The sequence below is a fragment of the Pteropus alecto genome, unplaced genomic scaffold (assembly GCF_000325575.1).
Source record: "Pteropus alecto unplaced genomic scaffold, ASM32557v1 scaffold121, whole genome shotgun sequence".
In the NCBI taxonomy this organism is placed as follows: domain Eukaryota; kingdom Metazoa; phylum Chordata; class Mammalia; order Chiroptera; family Pteropodidae; genus Pteropus; species Pteropus alecto.
The window spans coordinates 17261149-17264855 of NW_006434369.1; the positions used below are offsets into that span (position 1 = coordinate 17261149).

At 53.0% G+C, this 3707-nt stretch overlaps 1 protein-coding gene across 1 annotated transcript in view; it reads left to right on the plus strand.

The window, feature by feature from the left end:
* The first annotated feature begins 161 nt into the window (after positions 1-161).
* The window catches only part of LOC102884657 (tubulin beta-2A chain), a 4159-nt gene continuing 613 nt past the window's right edge, over positions 162-3707 (plus strand). Inside the window, 4 exon segments of the mRNA XM_025044909.1 lie at positions 162-362; positions 1682-1790; positions 2144-2254; positions 3082-3705. Coding sequence (XP_024900677.1) covers positions 177-362; positions 1682-1790; positions 2144-2254; positions 3082-3705 — 1030 coding nt within the window. The 5' untranslated portion in view covers positions 162-176.

Consider the following 3707-nt stretch of genomic DNA (forward strand, 5'->3'; position numbering starts at 1 on the left):
CGTGGGTCGGAGGCAGCCGGATGCCGGGGCTGGGAGCCTTACGCAGACGCAGCGGTCGCGGCTACTGGCTAGAGCACCCCCGCACCTCGCACCGCGCCCCAGCTCCCCCTTGTGGTGCCGCAGTCCCCAGCGCGCCGCCCCGCTCAGCTCCGCCCGCCATTACGTCACTGCTGGCTATGCGACTCTGTCGGTATAAAAGACCGAGCTCAGGGGCGGCGACAGGTCTCTGTGCTCGGAATCTGCAGGTCCTCTCTGTGCGCACAGTTCCGAGGGCCAGCGCCTCCACCCGCTCTGCAGCCGGCACCATGCGCGAGATCGTGCACATCCAGGCGGGCCAGTGCGGCAACCAGATCGGCGCCAAGGTGGGCGCACCCCTGGGGAGGGGCCGGGAAAGGGTAGCGGGCCCCGAAGGTAAGGGCCCGGGCCGGGGGCGGGCAGCGGGTCCCGAGGGCGCGAGCCGAGGCCGGGCCTGGGGGTGAGAGGAGGGGAGGAGGTGGCAGTCGCCGCTCGCCTGCTCGCTCGCCCGCCGAGGTGGCGCATTCTCGGCGCGGCTTCGGCGGGGCCCGGGAAATCACAGAACCTGCCACGATGCTTGCAGCGACGCAGCTGTATGTGCTTTTAATCAAGGCCCTTTGAAATTTCCTCGAAACCGGTCCTACTGCAGCATGTAGTTGGCATTTAGCTGGGTATACAAGTCTCTAAAATTTGGGTAAAGACCGCGGTCGTCTTAATCCAGTGGCCTCATGTGGAATTTAATTTGGATATTTTTGTGTATAGTTTGAATGAAAAAAAAAAATGCAGTGTCATCGAGGTGACATGTTATAGAGACTGCTCCTTGGGGACAAATATGAAGATGTTAGATAATTTTTCTAATATGAGCATCATCTAGACAGGATAATATAAATGCCAGTCTGGCTTCCTGTCTGCCAGGCGGCAGGTGACAGTATCGGGGCTGCAATTACCCACCGCAATGGGCGAGGCAGGAGCGGGCATGGTGCAGGGGTGTGGGCAGGCATCCGAACAAGGACGTGGTCTCTGTCAGAACCGCCATATTGCCCACCCCAACCTCCCCACCCCCTTTCCTGCTGCAAATTCACAATGGAGCCTGTGCCCTCATCAAGGCCAGCTCCATTCACTGCCCCAGTCATGCTCCCAGGCTCCTGCCTGCCCTTCCCCACCCATCTCCTGCTGCGCTCAGTGGCCAGAGGCCAGTATGGATGCCAGTGGCATAAAACTGCACTGCTTGGAGGGCTGGGTGGGCTTTGAGCCAGGAGACACCGATTCTTAAGGCAACAGCAGGGTGGGATCCAACTGGTCCTACGTCCTGCCAGGACCCATCCATCAGCTGAGATGCTGCAACATCAGCCCTGCCTGGGGGTGACAGCTGCCCCAGTATCCTCGGCTTGCCCAGGAGATCTGCTGTGCCCACCCTCCTCCTTTGGTGCCCCTCCCAGCTTTTCAACCTATTGCCATAATATGCCCGATGCTCTGCGGTTATCCAAACACCCTCAGCAGCAGCTGCTGGAGGAATAGAGCACACAGCTATCCGGTCTGCTTAGGACTCCTTAATTGTCTGACCACAATGGCCGCTGTTCCAAGGACATGAGAAGAAGAAAAGGGCCATCCTTACTGATATTTAGAATGCCAGGATATCACGTGCAATTTTTTTTTAAATTTCCAGTTTTGGGAGGTCATCAGTGATGAGCATGGGATCGACCCCACTGGCAGTTACCATGGAGACAGTGACTTGCAGCTGGAGAGAATCAACGTGTACTACAATGAAGCTGCTGGTGATTATTTGAATTTTTTTTTTTTTTTGCTTTCCAATCAATCTTGCTTGCCATACTGTGGCAGATGTGATGTACTAGGAACATACAAGGACAAATAAATGCTTCTTACATTCATTTTAAAATTCAACTGCTCAAAAATACATTTTATAGTTCCTTAAGCCTCTTGCATGTGTGCCATGACTAAGCATGCTCATTATCCCCTTTTGAAAACAGAAAAGCTCCCCTATTCTCTTACTTTGTCTCACAGACTGGAATTTTCGCTAATGAATTGTGCTGTGAAAGGCGCGTAGCACACTACCGTGTCTGATTTGTTTGCTAACTGCAGGTCTAAGTCCAGCTCTTATTCCCCGCAGGTAACAAATACGTACCACGAGCCATCCTGGTGGATCTGGAGCCCGGCACCATGGACTCGGTCAGGTCTGGACCATTTGGCCAGATCTTCAGGCCAGACAACTTTGTGTTCGGTACGTAGTCATGATTAGTGGGAACTGGCTCAGTGAGTCTTCTTCCTGAACACTGTGTAAATCACAGTTCTTAGTGCTGAATGCCAAGGCGGACACTGCATGTCCACAGATGGTCCAGAGTCCTGGCCTAATGTCACCATTTCCATAGGTAACGACTTTCTGGACAGCTTAAAAGGTAGCCCTTTGAGGCTGCTGTAGCCCTCCAAGACTGCTGTAGCTCTCCCACTAGAGAGCAGCCTGTGAAGGGTAAAGAACAGGGTAATGAAAAAGCTTCAAACAGGAGTTAATAGGCTACTGGTAATTTCAGAGGACCAGTGACAACAGGTCACCACTTCAAGAAGCAAATGCCAAAGGCAAAGGTTATGACCAGCAGTGAGACAACTGCTTAGTTTGAATGAAAAAAAATTGCAGTGTCATCGAGGTGACATATTACAGAGACTACGGAGACTATGGAGACTACATGTCTCCGTAGACTATAGAGACATGGGCTTAGAGCTCATGTTCCCTTCTGATCACATTGTGCCTTTGCCTGTTAATTGGACATAATTTAAGTATTTACACAGCGTTCTCTGTTCTTAATTTTAAAACCAGTTGTGTTTTGTTAAACCATCTTCTTGTTCAGTTAATGACCTCATTTGAGACAAACTTTCTTATTATATTATGATATTCAGTGTTTGTGAGGGTTACTGATATAGAAAATTTTTCTGTAGGTAAGAAAAGATCTGAAAGAAAACAATCTGCAACTCTAAGACTAGTCCAGAGTCAAAAGGACAGAATTTGGAATTCCTTATGCTTTTATGTCTAATATTTTCCTTTCCCTCTGGCAGGCCAGAGCGGGGCCGGGAACAACTGGGCAAAAGGCCACTACACAGAGGGAGCTGAACTGGTAGACTCAGTCCTGGACGTGGTGAGGAAGGAGTCAGAGAGCTGTGACTGTCTGCAGGGCTTCCAGCTGACCCACTCGCTGGGGGGCGGCACGGGGTCTGGGATGGGCACGCTGCTCATCAGCAAGATCCGGGAGGAGTACCCAGACCGCATCATGAACACCTTCAGCGTGATGCCCTCGCCCAAGGTGTCCGACACGGTGGTCGAGCCCTACAACGCCACCCTCTCCGTCCACCAGCTGGTGGAAAACACAGATGAAACTTACTCCATCGACAACGAGGCCCTGTACGACATCTGCTTCCGCACCTTGAAACTGACCACCCCCACCTACGGAGACCTCAATCACCTGGTGTCTGCCACCATGAGCGGGGTTACCACCTGCCTGCGCTTCCCCGGCCAGCTGAACGCAGATCTGCGCAAACTGGCGGTGAACATGGTGCCCTTCCCGCGCCTGCACTTCTTCATGCCCGGCTTCGCCCCGCTGACCAGCCGGGGCAGCCAGCAGTACCGGGCCCTGACGGTGCCCGAGCTCACGCAGCAGATGTTCGACTCCAAGAAAAGGATGGCC